This window comes from Panthera uncia, chromosome D1 (assembly GCF_023721935.1).
Source record: "Panthera uncia isolate 11264 chromosome D1, Puncia_PCG_1.0, whole genome shotgun sequence".
Taxonomy (NCBI): domain Eukaryota; kingdom Metazoa; phylum Chordata; class Mammalia; order Carnivora; family Felidae; genus Panthera; species Panthera uncia.
The window spans coordinates 31771967-31790389 of NC_064808.1; the positions used below are offsets into that span (position 1 = coordinate 31771967).

At 37.2% G+C, this 18423-nt stretch overlaps 1 protein-coding gene across 1 annotated transcript in view; it reads right to left on the reverse strand.

Moving 5' to 3' along the window:
• Positions 1–384: 384 nt before the first annotated feature.
• BBOX1 (gamma-butyrobetaine hydroxylase 1) overlaps positions 385–18423 on the reverse strand; it is a 51800-nt gene continuing 33761 nt past the window's right edge. Inside the window, exons 4-7 of the mRNA XM_049649054.1 lie at positions 16223–16328; positions 10553–10749; positions 3091–3257; positions 385–718 (exon numbers count right to left, since the gene is read on the reverse strand). Of these exons, the coding sequence (XP_049505011.1) occupies positions 558–718; positions 3091–3257; positions 10553–10749; positions 16223–16328 (631 nt within the window). The 3' untranslated portion in view covers positions 385–557. The remainder of the gene's footprint in view (positions 719–3090; positions 3258–10552; positions 10750–16222; positions 16329–18423) is intronic.

The window sequence follows — 18423 nt, forward strand, 5'->3', positions numbered from 1 at the left end:
TGTTTGGATCAGAGGTTGTTGAGGTCTGAAAACCTGGATAACAGAAATCTATAATAAAAGTGAATAAAACAGATCTTCAAAAATATGAAGCCTTACCCCAATCATGCTAAGGACAGTCACATGCAGTCATGAAAATTGAGACTGTACAGAAAACAGAGCAGGAACATGTCTTATTTGAGACAAGTTTTATTTGAAACACAAGCTTTATTTGAAACAAAAGCTTTATTTAAAAAGGGATTTATTTGAAAAAGCTTTATTTGATACAAAACTATTTGTAGGCATTCTGGAGCCTCTCATATACAGGCAAAAGAAATTAGATCATATATGCAATAGAGCAGAAGAAATGCTTTATTTGGAAAGGAAAAAACACTGCTAAAACATCTAAAATGTTGGCATTGTATATGATTATGAGAAAAGGAAAACCCTTCTGATAAAGAGGGCACGTTCATGAAAGAAATTAATATGTAAATGACATAGATCATAGTCTGTGAAGACAACCTTGCCATATCTTACAAAATACACTCATTGGAATCTTACTGAAATTGTAGACAGGAGATTCAGTTTGTGTTCTGGATACACTGCCTTAAGATACGAAGCCTTGACATTACTACATCCCAGTCGGCATAAGCTCCTTCCAGATGGCGGGATATCTCAGTTCCTGCTTCATAGCTACGTCGGCCATGAAGTAAGCGCCAGTTATCAAAAGTAATCACATCACCTAGACAAAACATTTTTTCAATATGAATAATCATGTGTTTCAATGATTTGCAGAGCTAGAAAATATAAAATGCAAAATAACATGGATACTTTGTTCACATCAAGAAATAGTATGTTTGTTTTTTTCCTGTTGTTTTTGATGTTTGTTTTATTTGTTTCAAGTTTTTATTTAAATAAAAATGAAAAAGTTAACATATATCATAATATTGGTTTCAGGAATAGAATTTAGTGATTCATCACTTCCATATAATACCTGGTGCTCATCACAAGTGCCCTCCTTAATCCGCATCACCTACTTAACCTGGCGCCCCACCCACCTCCCCTCCAGCAACACTCATTTTGTTCTCTCTAGTTGAGAGTCTGCTTCTCTCTTTCCCCCTATGTTCTTCTGTTTTGTTTCTTCAATTCCACATACAAGTGAAATCATATGGTATTTGTCTTTCTCTGACTGAAAATTGTACATTCATTTTTTCACACAATCAGATCATTGAATGCAAACTGCTTTAGACCTTTTGACATTTATAGTCCAGGCTTCTGTAGACACTTTTATAATTTTTACCTAAAATATTATCTTTAAAAAATGTTTATTTATTTATTTTGAGAAAGAGAGTGCACACGCACATGCACACATGAGCGGGGGAGGGGCAGAGACAAAGAATCCCAAGCAGGGTCTGCACCGTCAGCACAGAGCCAGATGAGGGGCTCCATCAATCCCACGACCCTGAGATCATGAACCTGAGCCCAAATCAAGAGTCAGACACTCAACCAACTGAGCCACACAGGTGCCCCTAAAATATTATCTTCGTGTAAAACTTTGAATTGCTCTTTGTGGTTGTTATTTAGCTCTTACTTAGATATATTTCTTTCCAAACCAATTTGGCAATAAATTTCATATATTGGAAAAAAAAAAAAGAAATATTTCTTTCCAGTTTAACAGCTTCAAATAATTATAAGGATAGTGACTTGGTCTGTCTTCTATGTTCCTAGTATTTTGTGTACATTATTTCTAAGCCTCATAAAAATACTGAAAAGGGTGTTCCATCTTTTCATTTGAGAAAACCGAGGCTCCAAGAAGTTGAGGGATTTGCCTAAAACTACACAGCCATTAAATGGTAGAGCTTCAATTCCAACTTCTATTTTTTGGTATTTTTCTCTCATGATATTTCCATTTTATATGTTACTGCTCTTAAAATCAACCTGTTGTGACTGCCTATCAGTGGATTTATAGAGGTTTCCAATATTACTTTATTATGCCAAAGATCAATTAAAAAGCTAATTATGATTAGAATCTTCCCCTCAGCCAAATCAACAGCAGAGAGAAACTCTGTTTTTTATAATAGATATTAAAACCTCAAGTTTGAGATCACTTCACTGAGTCAAGGTGGTCCAGAACAAACACCATGCTCTCTATTCCTTTATTTCAAGTAGCTGGACTACTTCAAAAAAATTGTTTTAAAGTTTATTTATTTTTGAGAGACAGAGAGAGACAGATCATGAGCAGGGGAGGGGCAGAGAGAGAGGGAGACACAGAATCCGAAGCAGGCTCCAGGCTCTGAGCTGTCAGCACAGAGCTCTAACCCAGGAGCCGTGAGATCCTGACCCGAGCCGAAGTCAGATGCTTAACTGACCGAGCCACCCAGGTGTCCGTGGCTGGACTACTTCAAGTACACTTCATTTCAGGTAGCACTATCTCTGCCAGAGTAAATAAGCTAAATGAGTAAACATTAATCATCTACTTTAGAGAGAATCATAGGGATAATTTTATTTGTTTTCCAGGATAGAAGAATTAAGACTCAGTTTGTATTGACGGGCTATCAGGATAGAAAACCTAAGTTATCAGTCTTGACATCAGAAGTGAGATTTCATTTGGTTTATAGCTTTTCTCTCATGTATTTATTCTTTAGGTTGGAGGTTATTAAATTTTGGTGTGATTAAAGATTACCTATGAGTCTGCTAGAAATGAATATTTTTAGGGGCGCCTGGGTAGCTCAGGCAGTTGAATGTCTGACTTCGGCTTAGGTCATGGTCTCGTGCTTCGTGAGTTTGAGCCCCACATCCAGCTTGCTGCTGTCAGCCTGTCAGCGCAAAGCCGGCTTGGGATCCTCTGTCCCCCTCTCTCTCCCCCTCCCCCGCTTGCACTCTCCCAAAAATACATAAATATTTTGAAAAAGAAAAGAATATTTTTTAGTCTGAAGAGGCAATAGAGCAGTGGTTGGGGCCAGGAGTCTGCTATTTAATCCAGCTGGCTGCTTGCAAAGATTGTTATAAGTGTTCCACATGCCATATATGAGAGAAACTGCTCTAGATCTTGCTCTAAATGGTTAAGGTTGAAGAAAATCCCTGTGTTGAGTTTGAGAAAATGTGTTCACTGACCTGGATTCATCTTGAAAGTAACCTTGTATTCTTTACAGTTCATGAGGTCAACAAACTCCTTCAGAGCAGCATAAAAAGGCTGAACTCTTTCAACAGGTACATCAAATACAGTGTCTCTGGTTGCATTATTGAAGTTGATGCGGATCACTTGGTCTTTATCATCTAATCTATTTTTTAAAGAGAAAAAAGTTAAAATATATAAGCCATGAAGTATTTATTTACATTTCTGAGGGTCAATTTGTCTTGGGAGATGTGTCTGAAATACAGTATTAATGAATCCAGAAACATGTACAGAAGGTATTGAGGTTATCTGTGGTACAGTATAGTCATTTGCTGTTTATTCATTCATTTAAGTTTTTTTCTTTTAATTTTAAATCCAGTATAGTTATACAGTGTTCTATTAATTTCAGGTGTATGATATAGTGATTCAACACTTCTGTACATAGTGCTCATCAAGATACATGTACTCTTTTTTTTTTTTTAAGTTTACTTATTCACTCTGAGAGAGAGAGAGGGAGAGAGAGGGTGAGTGTGCACAAGCAGGGGAGGGTCAGAGAGAGAGGGAGAGAGAATCCCATGCAGGCTATGCACATTAGTACAAAGCCCAATGTGGGACTTGAACTCATGAACTGTGAGATCATGACCCGATACAAAGTCAGACGCTTAACCAACTGAGCCATGCAGGTGCCTCAAAATATGTGCGCTCTTAAACCCCCTCACTTATTTCACCCCTCCTCTGGTAATAGCAATTTGTTCTTTATAGCCAAGAGTCTGTTTCTGGGTTTGTCTTTCTTTTTTTTCCCCTTTGTTTTGTTTCTTAAATTCTACATAGGAGTGAAATCAGATAGTATTTGTCTTTCTCTGACTTATTTTGCTTAGCGTTGTGCTCTCTCTAACTCTATCTATGTTGCAAATGGCAAGATAGCATTCTTTTTTATGGCTGAGAAATACTCCATTATATATACACACATACATCACCTCTTTATCACACCTGGGCTGCTTCCACATTTTGGCTATTTTAAGTAATGCTGCAATAAACACTAGGATGCAGTGTATTAATGTTTTTGTATTTCTTTGGGTAAATATTCAGTAGTGGAATTACTGGATCATATTTTAGTTCTATTTTTAATTTTTTGAGGAAGCTCCACAGTGTTTTCCACAGTGGCTGCACCAGTTTGCATTCCCACCAACAGTGCATGAGGGTTCCCTTTTCCCCACATCCTCGCCAACACTTATTGTATCTTATGCTTTTGATTTTAGCCATTCTGACAGGTGTGATGTAACATCTCCCTGTGGTTCTGGTTTGCATTTCCCTGAATATTAGTGATGTTGAGCATCTGTTCATTTTGGAGATCCATTTAGCAGGTGTTTTTTGAAATCTTACTACATAAGTGCCTGAATGTTTCAAATTAATTTAAAATAAATGTTACTGAAAGATTCCAGTTAAAAAGTTGTTTTTTTTATGTTTAGGAAAATGAATTCATTCTTCATTCTTTAAAATAGTAGCTTTTATGTATTAGAATATTTTTATGTTACAAGTTCATGGGTCAACCACTTTAAGGTTTTTAAGTATGATTTTATTGAAGCATGACTGGGAAGAAAAATCTATTTTCTAAAAGTTTGAAATGCACTGTTCTAATTCCATCCCTAGTTTATAGATCGGGAAACTAAGACACAGTGAAAAGAAGAATCTAGCCTAAGATATGTTGTTTGTATCTCTCTATACACTATTTATCTTAGTATATAGGCTTCTAGAAGGCCAATACTCTAACTCATTTAGTGTTGTATTCTCAGCGAGCCTGGACATAATAGGCAGTTAATAAATATTCACTGCATATGCTACTGTCTATATTTTTTCAGTGTCTTGGGACAGTACCAAGGTCTTTTTAGTATTTTGGAGGTAGTATATTGTGATCACCCTATCCTTCCTTAGAATATGGATCATGATCATGACAATGTAAGGTAATACTACTTTTGATATAAGAATAGATACCATTATTTCTGCATTTAAGCTATTCTGGTTAGAATTGGCACAACATGAGCATTGTCTAGACACAGAAGCAAAAGGAAGAGATTTTTTTTTTTAAGTTTTTTGGAAAGGTGAACTTTCAGCTAGTCCTAAAGCATTGACCAACTCTCTCATTTATTTATATAGAAATAGGAAGGATGGATGAAAACTGAAGGTGGGCAAGGAAGGTGGCCAAGTATGGAGGGGTGTTCCTGGGCCAGCCTGGGAGGTGGTACTATGAGCCTATATGTGACTGGGACCCAGACCTGATGGGTCAAACCAAACAGACTAGCATGTGTACCAGAGCTTGGTGACACTGCTTTGGGGTCTAGATCACACTTAGCTGACCAATCACACAGAGTGAACTGTTAACAACAAATCAGGGTACAGGAGGAAAATGTGACTGCCTATAATATCCAAATTGTAGCTCTCTGGGTCCCTGTGCTTTGTGACTCAGATTAATATTTAATCCTTTTAGCCAAAGGCAATTGTAATGGTAAACTCTAAGAATGGGTCATTAGCTGCAACTCTTTGCTTTTTGATAGTGATAGAAAACTACCTATTGGACCCACACTGGGGAAAAAAGTGAAAGAAAGGAATTGGTTTTCAGTAAGGCTCTTGGACTCTTAAAACGAGAATTCACATATACTGATTAAAAAACAGGAGTGCTGGGTGGGTCAGTCAGTTGGGCATCCTACTACAGCTCAGGTCATGATCTCACAGTTCAGTTCATGAGATCGAGCCCCGCGTTGGGCTGTGTGCTGACAGCCCAGAGCCTGGAGCCTGCTTCGGATTCTGTGTCTCCCTCCCTCTCTGCCCCTCCCCCGCTAACATGCTCTCTCTGTCTCTCAAAAATGAATAAACATTAAAAAACTTTTTTTAAATAAATAAATTAAAAAAAAAAACAAATATGACTGAATAGGCAAGGAGAGACCTTCTTCCTTCCCCCATCCTCTCCACACAGGTAAAGAATATTCGTGGCTTGCAGGTTGCAGCTTTATGAACAGAGAATCAAGGAAAAGGTCCATCAGCAGAAGACTGTAGACCTCCAGGTTTGAGTGGCACAAAGGGCAGTTCTTGACCTTTCAATTACCCTGTTTGAGTTTACATTGCAGGTTTCAGACCCTTTCAAAGTTTCTGAGAACATTTTGTCTTTTATTCTTATCTTTGAGAATTGCCCCTGATCCTCTTTCCCTCCTCTCTCCCAGTTTTATTCTTGGTACATACAATGATAACACCCTTTGTGCCATCCTCTGTGTCACTGACAAGGATGTCACAACTTTGAACCTTCTTGGACGTCTTCCACCCAAGCCAGTCTGGTGATCTGTTTCTTTTTCACTAACACTGTAATTCCTTGATGGAAATGGTTGTGCTAGCAGTGAGCTCTCCCTTTTAGACTCCATGTGTGTATCCTCACCTATCAGTGAAAGGAATTTTGTGACTCATTAATTTAAGAAAAATCAGAACTGTATGCCCCATGGACCATTGTATTACACTTTCATTTCTTTATTTCACATATATAGATAATAATAATCAATATTGTCTCTTTCTCTCTGTTTCTTTTCATTCGCCTGGTGTTTACTCTGTCTAAAAAAAGACACAAATTCATTATTTAGCATTTTTAGCAATGACATGAGGGGAAACAGAAAGCAAACTTAGTTATGAGTCTAGAGAAGACATTATTCTAACGATTGAACAATGTTAGAGGAGATGATTGGTTGACATCTTGAAGATCAACCTAAAATGTCACAGTAAGCAGGAAATTCTGCATGCCACCACAGAATGAAAGGGAGGTCCCAATTCAGGGTTACATGCTGAGGAAGTGTAAAAGGCCCCCATTGATGAGGAGTAACTGGCTATAGACTAGCGATATGTAAAAGGTAAACATTTAAACGTAAACCAGCATCATGGCGACTACAGATCAGCAAAAGCAAAATGTCATCAGTGATGCCAATAAAAGAGCCCAGTGAAAGGACACAGAGAATCATCTCCCACACTCAGAGGTGGTGCCATGAATATTCCTCATTAGTTACAATAGTCGGTCTCATTGAGAGATGTGATATTTGATGGGATTTTTTGAATTTGTTGTGGGTAAGTCATTGTGGTATTGCCCACCACATCACATTTTATTAGGATCTGCAAGAACAATTTATTTCTCACTTAGAACTATGTTGAATCTTGGGAATTGTTTATGTTCCCTCCTTACTTTGGTCTATAGAAACTCACAGCTGAAACTGAAATCTATCATGAGTAAATGTGTTGGACTTTCTAGAATTTTGGCTAGCTAAAATTTATTCTGCCCTTTTCAGAGCCAGGCACAGTGATAAAGCAGTCTATCCATTGTCTCTATAATTCCCACTTCGATTATGTGTGGTAGGCATTAAGATTACTCCCTTTTTACCAGAAAAGAGACAGCTTAGCAAGCCTAAGTCACTAGAGCATGATCACCGCACTAACAAGCCAAGGAGTGGGAATGGTGTTCATGCGACTGAACTTGTAATCACTAGGATGCACTGGTGTAGCTTAATCTGATTCTTATAATTTTTTTCCTAGTTTATTTGTTTATTTGTTATTATACTGCCTTGCACCTAACTCTGCCAGCAGCCTGCGAGATCTTTTTGTACTAGATAGAACATATACATCTTGAAAGAGTTAAAAATTTAACCGTGAGGAAAATTAAATTAATCCAAACACTCCATAGACAAAGTTCCTCAATTAATTGAAAACCCTATTTGTTTCACCTCCTGTTGTTAAAAATACATTTTTGGGGCGCCTGGGTGGCTCAGTTGGTTAAGCCGCCGACTTCGGCTCAGGTCATGATCTCGAGGTCCGTGAGTTCAAGCCCCGCGTCGGGCTCTGTGCTGACAGCTCAGAGCCTGGAGCCTGTTTCAGATTCTGTGTCTCCCTCTTTCTGACCCTCCCCCATTCATGCTCTGTCTCTCTCTGTCTCAAAAATAAATAAAACGTTAAAAAAAATACATTTTTAAGTGGATTAACGTTAATCACTTGATATTCCCAAGGGATATCCCCAAGACCTTGAAAACGGCCAAATTCTGGAATTTTACTATAAAAAACAACAAAGCCAAATTGCGATTCAGATGACATATACTCAACTAATGTCACTTACTTACTAAGGGTTATTTGTTCTTTTGTTTGTTTTGCCTCCATCCTCTAGCCTGCAATTATATTCACAACAAAACTGAAATCTGTTATGGGTTTTTAAGGCAATTTTTGAATAGTTAAAACTGACCTGTTAAAACTAAGACTCCAACAGTCATTTCTTCTCTTTCCCACTGTGATGACCTGACCACTCAGAGAACGTTATTCTGAACTACAATTTATTTTTGATGGCTGTCTTTCTCTGAAACCCTTCATCCAATCTGTCAGGAAAATATGCTGTTTCAACCTGCAAAATACATCCATAAGCAGACACTTCTCCACACTGCCACTACCACCATATGGTCACTCATGTTCAAGTTACCCTCACCTCCAGCCTGCTGTCCTGCAGCAGCTTCCTGACTGGTCTTCCTGTTCCTGCCTTTGCCCTTCTCCACTGTATTCAGCACAGCAGCCAGGGTGATCCATTCAAAATACACATAAATTTATCTAAGTATAAGTGTCTCTCTTATGGTCAAAATCTTGCAGCAGCTCCCTATTTCACTAAGAGGGAAAGGCAATATGTTTTTAAACAATGGATAACAAGGCTCTATATGAGCTTAGCTCCCATCTGACCTCCTCTCTTAACATTGCTCCACACGGGCCTCCTTGCTGTCCCTTGAACACATCAGATGTGTTCTTAAGGTCTTTAGGACATTTGGTCTAGCTATTTCTGGAAACTGCTCCTCTTTTGAGCAAACTCCTTCACTCCTCTAAGTTTTTGCTCAACTATCACCTACTCAGTAAAGCTTTTCCTCACCACATACTAAATACGCAAGTTCCATCATCCCTAAGTCTTTGGTTCTGCAGATTCCCCTTATTCTACCCTACTACACCTGTTTTCTTAAGTACTTAAAAAATGTTTTAATGATCATTGCAATTCACTCGTTTGTTTTCAAATCTCTAATTTTCTCTTCCCCCATTAGACTTGAAACTACATGAGGGCAGGAATCTTTGTTTTGTCCACAGATGTATCCCAACTACCAAGAAGAGTGGCTGCCTTTAATAAAAACTTGTTGGATGCATAAATGAAGGTCACATGTTTATACAAGAGAGATGAGCTAGGATATTGGGGATTTGATTATTCAGTGACTTAATTGTCATGTTATTTGTCTGTTTCTCCTAAAAGAAGAATGCAGACTCAACCCTAAAATTGGAAACACCCCCAAATTCATGGACTGAGATTTGATTAAATAAATCCTATCTTAGAAACACAAGGTTAAGATAATTCTTGAATAAAAGGATAAATTTGTGGCCTTTGTAAGTAAATCCTTGGAAAAATTATGAGGAAATAATGTTAAATGAAAAAATAACAAAATCTTCTATATAGGGAAATATGATTTTGGTTGGCATTGATTTAGGCAGACATTTCTGTTTTTTTTTTAATCAGCTCGTGAGGTTCAGGTGAGACTGACTCTGCTCCAGAGATGAACACGTAATCCAGAATGGCCAGTTGGAATTTTCTGATTTCCTGGCCATGGCGATTGCTTCAAGGATGGACTTAATTACAAATTGGGCAGTGGGTTGTCTAGTTTTGTTACAGCTATTGGGAAATGAGGACTTTCTGTGTGTGTGATTACCAGCTCTAAAAACAATGAAAATGTAGGGATTCTATTGACATCTTTGAAAATTAGGCCAACACAGAGGACGGCAAAGCTATAAGATGAAGAAAAAAGAGATCAATATCAGATGATGTTGTTTAACATCAGATGATGTTTGATCTACCTAATTTGAGTTATATTCTTTCCCTTCTGGCTGAAAGGATTTTGACTAGTACAATCCTAACTCAATATAATTCTGTAGAACTTGTATTTAAAATAAAAAAATCAAGTGTAGGGGCGCCTGTGTGGCTCAGTCAGTTAAGCATCTGACTTGGTTTCAGCTCAGGTCATGGTCTCGCATTTCATGCATTTGAGCCCCGCATCGGACTCTGTGCTGACAGTGCAGAGCCTGCTTGGGATTCTCTTTCTCAATCCCTCTCTCTCTCTGCCCCTCCCCCACTTGCTCTCTCTCAAAATGAATAAATGTAAAAAAAGTTTTTAAAAATCAAGTGTATATAGTCTTAGTTATTTCTCTTATATTAATCAGCAAGAGATTTCATGGAATTTGATCAAGATTTTTTTATGATGAGAATATTCTTTTTTCTTCTTTTTCCCTCTAAAATTGGATTAAACTGTTAACAAAAAGTAAAGCTCTGGAGTTAATCAAAGCTCTTCTGTTTAAGCTTTACATTTAGGTTAATGAAGATTTTGCAGTCAGCTGTTTAACTGCTATGAGAAATGTATAAATAGTACTTACTCTATAATCTTGTGTTTGGATTGTACAGAGAAATCACAGTAATCCACTCCAATGTCTGTAAAGTCCACGAAAGTGGAAGACAAAATCTGGAATGCTCGAGGATTTTTTTCCTTGAGCTTTCGGCATACATTAAACCCATCTACAATTTCTGAATCACCCCCCGTGACTGTTTGTTTTATGCAGTGCAGAAGCTGAACCTGTGAAAAGAAATAGAGAAATGTCTTTTAAAATGATAAACACACTTTTTGACACTGTTAAAGATTCAGACAGATATGAATGCACTAAAGTCAACAAAACTTTTAAATCTCTTTTGTGTCAGCAGGCAAAGGGATTGGAGAGAAAAAGTTGCTTTTAATCAACACCCTATAGTTCAAACATTGTTTCAGCTTGAGACATGAATACAGGCATAATAATTTTCATTTGTAAACAAAAAGCACAGATCATAATGGCTACAGGGAGTGAACACTTCATATTGGAATATTTATGTACTTCATATTGGCTTTACGGAGGTGGTGGGATTTAAACTGGGAAAAGGAGGCTGGATACGGTTTTGGACAGTTAGAGGGGCGCCTGGGTGGCTCAGTCAGTTGGGCTCCTGACTTCCGCTCAGGTCATGATCTCACAGTTTGTGGGTTCAAGCCCCATGTTGGGCTCTATGCTGACAGCTCAGAGCCTGGAGCTTGCTTCAGACTGTTTCTCCCTCTCTCTCTGCTCCTCCCCTGCTTGCGCTCTGTCTCTCTCTCTCTCAAAAATAAAATAAACATTAAAGAAAATTTTGAAAAGATTTTGGATAGCTAGAGCAGAATGGAGAAAGCAAATCACATGCAGTGATCATGGATATGCAAAAATGCACGCTGCACAGGATATCAAAATGTTTGGCTGCAATAGGGGGTCATGACTGAAAAGAATGTCACGACTGAAAAGAATAGACCCAGTTGAAAAGGTAACTGAAGCCCTCATCATGGCGTCTTGAATGTCAGATGAAGAATATTGGGCTTTCTCTTGGGTACAGAGGGGAATTGTTAAAGGCTTGTGAATATGGATGTAAGGTAGCCAAGACTGAGTTGAAGAATATTAGTCTGGGGGTGCACGTAGGATAAATTTTTTTAAAGGGGGGAGTTAGTGAGAAAGTTACTCCTTAAGAATTTAATGAGACAGTTCAGGTATAAGGATACAAAGGGAATGGAGGTTAGGTGGGGCTATGAGAATGAATAACCCCAAGAAACACTGGGAATAAGAAACCAAAACGATAGTTATTTTTACTAAGATTTAGGGAGAAATGTTTGACATTATTTATTTTGAAAAGCAAAAAATAGTAAAATTTTAAAATATCATTTTTTGAATGGAGTTTATATGACTCCTTTTGGTAAGTTAGCATGTGTGAGTGATTTTGAATACCTAATTTAGACTCAGCTTTTCTGCTAAAAGAAACGAACACTATTTAGCTGTGAAAACTTCATTCTAATTTAAATAAAAGTAAAAATCAAGTCTGACAGTTCTTGTAGAAAGAAAGAGGCAAATATGATCAAACATCAAGACCAGGAGAAGCATGAGTGGGAAAAATATCCATTTGGCTTGGTTATTTCCATAGATGGTCTAGAACGGGGCCATCCATTCAAACTTTCTGCAGTGATGGAAATGTTCTTTCTGCACTGCCCAATACAGTAGACTCCTGTCCCATATGGCTGTTGTGCACTTGAAATGTGGTCAGTGTGACTGAGGAAACTGCATTTTAAATTTTATTTCATCTTAATATAAATTAAAATTTAAATGATCACATATGGCTGGTGACTACTGTATGGGATAGTGCAGATCCAGAACACAAATCCTGCTTTCTTTCCCCAAAAGGCACAGATCTTCTCACTATTTTAAATCTTATACATACTTGTTCTCAAATTATAGTTGTACGTTTATCAATTCCTTACAACAGTCCTTAGAATTTGATACTTTCATCTCCATTTTATGGTTGAAGAAACTGACACCCAGAAGTGAAAAAGCTGGGCAGCTAGTAAGAACGTAGCTACTACCTGGTAACACTGACATTCAAACCTTGATCTATTTGCTTCAAAATCTTCATAAAGCAAGTCCTTTCCTATAAAAGGGGAAATCCCTTTACAGGACTCTTAATAATTCAGTATTGTGTGGTGTGTGTATGTATGTGCTTTGTAAACTTAAATTCCTATTTCAGGTTGACAATGCCCTTTTTTCTGATGTTAGGGGAGCACTAGTCTAAATTAATAATGGTTCTGCCTTTAAATTGATGCCAATTTGTAGGCTTGAAAAAGTATGTACATAAGCTGACCAAGTCGTCTTAGAAAACCATTTCATCACCAGGGCTATGAAGGGTCAAGCAGCATGATTAACGAGGGAGAAATGAAGACACCAACCTCAAGTCTACCAAACTCTAAAAAGGCAAAATAATGGCAGACCTCTCTCTTTGAGAGAATCAGTGTTCTTTCAATCCTCTTAGATTTTGCAATATGAAGTCACAGAATATTTCAAATATAAATCTTTAAAACAGATCAACCGATGTCTTTTACATAGATGCAATCTTAAGAAAGAAAAAAGATGACTGATGCTGCCAGACAACACTTCCACGGCTAATTCAAAAGGTAAATAGGTGCCTGATGTGTATAAAATCCAATTTTATTTCATGTAAGTCACTCAGGACCAAAAACATTTTCTTTCTAAATGTTACTTTATGGCAGCATGTGACTTTTGGCCAAAGACAGTGAGCAAAGGAACATCCGTTTCATTAAAGATGTGTCTCCTTATCTCTGCCCCACATGATCCAAATTGATGAAACTCCACTTTCAACAGGTAACTTACTATTCAGATCATTTCATCTGCACTGAAAAGAAAAGCGACTTATTCTATATGTCATAAAAAACCTCAAACTTTCGTACAAAGACCCCTGAATGATTCAAAATGGAAACTTGAACAATAGCACAAACAGGTGCCTACAATCTAATTGTTCCCGTACTACAATCTAGACATTTTAGGAATCATCTTTCATTTGAAAATCTTCTGTCAGGTCTTTTATCCTTGGATGTTTCACTTGCTGACAGAGACAGGTACAACTGCGGTGTTTCTCTGCCTCTTTATAGCATGCCTATGAAGTCTCTGTTACATGAAAGGTGCTGGGTTAATCTCAAGATACAGAAAAGTGTAAGATTCAGTTCCTGTATTTGACGAGTTTTTAATGTATGACAAAGCCTATGCTCATCACATTATACCAATTATGGTAATTAGAAAGTCCAACTCAAGACCAGCATGGTGTGGTGAAAAACTATACAGAGGCCTGGATTAAGTTTCAAGTGTTCTATTAGTCAGATGTCACCCTGTGAAAGCATTTAACCTTGCTGTGTGTCATTTCGCCCTCATTTCATTATTCCAACATAAAAAGGCATAATTGTCTCCCTTACAGAATGTTAGGAGGGATCAAAATAATATAAGTAAAAATACTTTGAAAAAGTATAAAATGCTATGAAAATGTCAAGCATTATATTATACTTCAAGAATATTTGTAAATCACTTAAAAATGTGATTATGTAATGACTTTTCCTTAGGCTTTCAATTGTAACCCAGCAATAAAACCTGAACTCATAAAAACTAGCAGATAATTTAAAAATTAAAATAAAATCTTTAGTTTTCTAGTGTAATCTTTTAATCTTTATTGCATCCAACTTCTCCAACCTGTCTTTGGTTGATGAACTGAGCTGATTAGTTTGGCTTTTAATCCCAAGTTTTAGGGAATCTCTGGGAAACATTTAGAACAAATCACATTGTGTGTCTTCACTGGCCCCTCATCTCCACCCAAAAGGTGACTATAGGACTCCTGTCACTGTCATCATTTTGTCCAAAAAAATCATGTGGTGTTTTACAGTCAACAAAATAATTTAAAACATGTGAAATTAAATACTGAAACTAGCAGGGCGCCTGGGTGGCTCAGTCGGTTGGGCGTCTGACTTCGGCTCAGGTCATGATCTCATCGTCCGTGGGTTCGAGCCCCGCGTCGGGCTCTGTGCTGACAGCTCAGAGCCTGGAGCCTGTTTCAGATTCTGTGTCTCTGTCTCTCTCTGACCCTCCCCCGCTCAAGCTCTGTCTCTGTCTCTCTCAAAAATAAATAAACATTAAAGAGAAATTGAAAAAAAAATACTAAAACTAGCTTAGTTAACACTGGCGAGGGAAATGGGTTAACTAGGGCACGGAGAAAACTTGTTCAGTTAACATGATGAAGAAAAACAGATTAATTTTGATTTTGGCCCATTTTGCCTTCACTGGCTAGAGAATTGCTCAAAATGTCCACTTCTGCTTACCTTTGAAGATACAGATTTCTGTGTGGATATTTCATTTAATCTCATTTAGCTATAAAAATAGGAACAAAATATCTTTCAAAGGTATCGTTCTGACCATTTATTTCTTGGTTTAACAAAACGATGCTTTTGTAAATATGTTGCTGGTTTAGTAGAATGGCAATTTTGTAAAAATGAAGTGGCAGAGCATCCTTCCAGAAATTGTCCTGGAGGGTTTGTGGCTCCATGCTAAGCATCTCCCTCCTTGAGGAGCAATCCGATACACGGGAGAGTAGATGGTTTCCAAATACAGTAAAACCTTGGTTTGCGAGCATAATTCATTCCAGAAACATGCTTGTAATCCAAAGCATTTGTATATCAAAGCGAATTTTAAGAACCATTGGCTCACTTGTGGTCATGTGACATTTGGCATCACGTACTACTCATATTGCAAGACATGCTTGTTTATCAAGTTAAAATTTATTAGAAATGTTTGCTCATCTTGCAGAACAGTTGCAGAACAAGTTATTTGCGATCCAAGGTTTTACTGTACAGCCATGGTTATTCTGCTCCTTGCATTCCCACCCCTTTGTAGTGAGTATTTGCAGCTCATAAAAGGTGGGGTTTACTTCCTCACCTTTTGAAGGTAGGCTAAACTTATGATTTCTTTAGATTAATAAAACATGGCAGAGGTGACATTGCACTGATGACTAATGTAGATCTCAAGAGGCCTTCATGTTTTGGCTTGCTCTCTGAAAATTTACATAAGCCTGGGCTAGCCGGCTGGTGGATAGCAGATTAAGTAGAGCAGAGGCAAGACACCTTAGGTTTTCCACACAGGTCAACCAGTTCTTAGCCAGCCCAACAGCAGAACTGTCCAGCTGGACATAGCCTGAATTATAAAAACATGTGCTAAGTAAATGGCTATTCTTTTAAGCCATTAAATTATGAAGTGGTTTTTATGCAGCAATCATTAACTGATACAAATGATGGCCATGTGACTTTATGGGAAAACCCTCAATTTTATTCCCTGGTTTTATTTTCTCTTTTAAGTCTCTTGGGAACAGGAAATATGCAAAAAGACCTCAAGATGCACTGCTATCATAAAATTTGTCTAGGCAAAGCAAAATGTGCCAATAATTATTTCCAGAAAGAAACAAAGAAATTTTTTTTTTAAATACATGAAAATCTTCTCTCCCTTGGGAATGTTAGGCTATTAAAGATTTAGGTATAGACATTTTGTTTGGATTGTGCTTGAAGAAAGATCTACATAAGACAGATTAGTTAGTGAAATATATGGACTTGTAGACTCAAAATATAGAAGGATATTGGTCCTTGGCCTGCCTTGTGGAAAATATGTTGAGGCTCACCTTACCCCAGGTGGATGATGGAGGGCTGGATAATCAGTGTGAAAGCTTAGCTTCCCGGTTGTGTAAGCCACATTGTTTGCGTCAATTTTGTCTTGCACTTGCCAAGTATGTCTGTAAAATACAAGAAACATATGTTTAAACAGGCTGTCACCAAGCCAGAGGAAATGTGTTAGAATGAACTGGATACATAGGGGAAATGGAAACTTTTCATTTTATGAAATAATTACCATAATGATGTGAGCCAGGAAGAGAGCTCGACCTTTCCTTGTCCAAAGTAACCATTTCAGAATATGCATCTCCTCCCTTCTTTTCCCTTCTCCGAAGAAAAATACATTTACACCTTAGTCTGTCCCACAGAGTTTATTGTAGGTTATGTTTTTTAATAGCTAAATGCATTTAAAAAGCATTTATTAAAGTGAAATTCACAGAACATAAAATGAACCATTTTATGTGTGTTTTTTTTTTAAGTTTATTTATTTTGAGAGATTGAGTGAGCAGCGGAGGGGGCAGAGAGAGATGGAGAGAGAGAATGTCAAGCAGCTCCGTGCTGTCATCACAGAGCCTGGAGTGGGGCTTAATACCATGAACTGTGAGATCATGACCTGAGCTGAAATCAAGAGTCAGATCCTCAACTGAGTCATGCAGCTGCCCCAAAATAAACTATTAAAGTGGCCAATTCAGTGGCCCTTAGGACATTCACAATATTGGTAACCATTACTTTTGTTTATCTAGTTTCAAAACATTTCCATAACTCCACATTGAAACCTCTTACCCGTTACAAATTTTCTTTCCATTCTGCCCTTCTCTCAGTCACTGGCAAACACCATATCATAAATCTATCTTTAAGTTTTTGGGGAGCTGCCAAACTATTTTCCATAGTGGTTGGACCACTTTACTTTCCCACTAGCAGTATGTGAGGGTTCCAATTTCTTCACATCCTCATCAACACTTGTCATTTTCTAGTTTTTGTTGTTGTTCTTGCTGCTTCTGTTGTTATTTTTAACCATCTCAGTGGGTGTAAAGTGGTATTTCATAGTTTTGATATGTATTTTCCTAATGGTTAATGATGTTGAGCATCTTTTCATGTGCTTGTTGGCTGTTTGTATATTTACTTTGGAGAAATGCTTGTTCAAGTCCTTTGCCCATTTTTAAATTGAGTGTTGTGTTTTGTTTTGTTTTGTTTTTTAATTTGTACGAGTACTTTATATAGCCTGGATACTAGAGACCCTTAACAGACATATGATTTACAACTATTTTTACCCCTTCTATAGATTGTCTTTTTATTTTCTTAGAAATGATATTTGATGCTCAAAAGTTTTAAATTTTGATGAAGACCAATTCATCTATTTTTGTTGTTGTGTTTTTGGTGTTGTTTCTAAGAATCCATTTCCCAATCCAAGGTCATGAAAATTTATCCTAAGTTTTCTTCAATGAATTTTATGGTTTTATATCCAGGTCCTTGATCTCTTTGAGTTAATTTTTGTATGATGTGTGAGGAAAGGGGCCAACTTCATTCTTCTGCATGTGCATATACTGTTGTCTCAGCACCATTTTTTGAAGGGACTGTTCTTTCCTCATTAAAAGGGTTCAGCATCTTTGTTAAAATTAGCCATGGATGTATGGGCTTACTTCTGGACTCTCAGTTCTGTTCCATTAGTCTATATGTCTATTCTTATTTCAGCACCACAATATATTGATTACGGTAGGTTTGTAGTAAGTTTGTTTGTTTGTTTGTAGTTTGTTTGTTTGTTTGTTTGTTTTTTATTGGTTTTTTTATTGGTAGTAAGTTTTGAAATCAGGAAATATGAATCCTCCAACTTTGTTCTTGTTTTTTTAGGATTGTTTTGGCTATTCAGAGCCCCTTGCAATTTCATATGAATTTGAACATTGCTTTTCCATTTCTACAAGAAGGCTATTGGAATTTTGGTAAGCATTACATTGAATCTGTAGATTACCTTGGTAATAATCACATCTTAATATTTTGTCTTCCAATTCATGAATGTGGGATGTCTTTCAATTTATTAGGTCTTTTTAAATTTCCTTCAGTGTTTTGTAGCTTTCATTTTACAAGTCTTCCACCTCCTTGGTTAAAATGATTCCTAGGTATTTTATTCTGGATGTTATTGTAAATGAATTTTTTTTTTTAAATTTCTTTCTCAGATTGTTCACTGCTAGTATATATAAACACAACTGATTTCTGTGTATT